Below are 1162 nucleotides of genomic sequence, written 5' to 3' on the forward strand. Positions count from 1 at the left end.
TGTTGCTCCGATCAATTTGACTCTCCTTGGTTCGGCGATCCGCTGATTGGCGACAGCGTTGAGACTGTTCCATCCGCTACTCATGGTCAGCGGTCAATGCTGAAACTTATTCGAGGTTAACGATTTAATCGGAGGAAAAAAAAAGGAAACAAAGGATTAATACTAAGCAACTTGATGGAGATTGACAACTTAACTTAATGAATGCGCTTGGTCCCCGCAGTGGAACGAAGAGCTGTTACAATTAATAGACTCGCGACTCTAACATTTATGGCAAGCGCATGGCTTGTCTACTGACGCGAGGAGAGGTCCTCTCGGTTCGTCGGCGCGTCTTCTCTGAGAGGCAGAATACAGAGCTTGACTATCGGTCGCTTGTACTCGGAGCTCGCAGTTTTTACGGAGACTACGCGTACTAAACCGTCAGAGCCGGGGTGACACTGCATCACTCTGCCGAGTTCCCATTTGCACGGAGGGAGCAACGGGTTTCTGAGAAGAACCATTGTCCCTGGTTTGATCTCCTTTGTCTCGCGGCACCATTTACTTCGTTGCTGGAGCGCGTTCACATAGTCGGATTGCCATAATTGCCAGAATCTCTCTGTGAGCTGCCGAAGCGTTTGCCATCGAGAGAGTCGACTATCATTGATGTGCAAAAGCGATGGCTCGGGTGGCGTAGTGATCGCGGAGCCGATTAAAAAATGCCCCGGAGTCAGCGGTTCGAAGTCATCAAGTGTGTCGGTAAGGGGTCCAATGGGTCTCGAATTCAAGCAAGCTTCTATGCGAGAAAGCAGCGTTGTAAACTCTTCGAACGTGAGTGTATGTGAGCCGAGGACTCGTCGAAGGTGATGTTTCACGCTTCGTACCCCTGACTCCCATAGCCCGCCGAAGTGCGGAGCATGAGGAGGAATGAATCTCCATCTGATGCCGTCGGAAGCTGTACGGTTTTGAAAATCAGCGTTTGACAGAGCGGCCTTATAAGCGACGCGCAACTCCTTGTCGGCGCCCGCGAATGTCGTTCCGTTATCCGAATACATCGTGCTTGGCATACCACGCCGCGAGCAGAAACGAGTGAACGCGTTGAGAAACGATAGGGACGAATAGTCGCTGACGAGTTCTAAATGAATAGCTCGAGACGCGAGACAAATGAACAGCGCGATATACCCTTTTC

The 1162-nt window shown here is 50.9% G+C and overlaps 1 protein-coding gene across 1 annotated transcript; it reads right to left on the minus strand.

The window, feature by feature from the left end:
- Window positions 1-287: 287 nt before the first annotated feature.
- Window positions 288-1028, minus strand: LOC105556905. The gene has a single exon (XM_012004018.1). It carries the CDS (start codon window positions 1026-1028, stop codon window positions 288-290), a length of 741 nt encoding a protein of 246 aa, XP_011859408.1.
- Window positions 1029-1162: the final 134 nt, after the last annotated feature.

This window comes from Vollenhovia emeryi, unplaced genomic scaffold, assembly GCF_000949405.1.
Source record: "Vollenhovia emeryi isolate VEMERY1.0 unplaced genomic scaffold, V.emery_V1.0 DF948293.1, whole genome shotgun sequence".
Lineage (NCBI taxonomy): Eukaryota > Metazoa > Arthropoda > Insecta > Hymenoptera > Formicidae > Vollenhovia > Vollenhovia emeryi.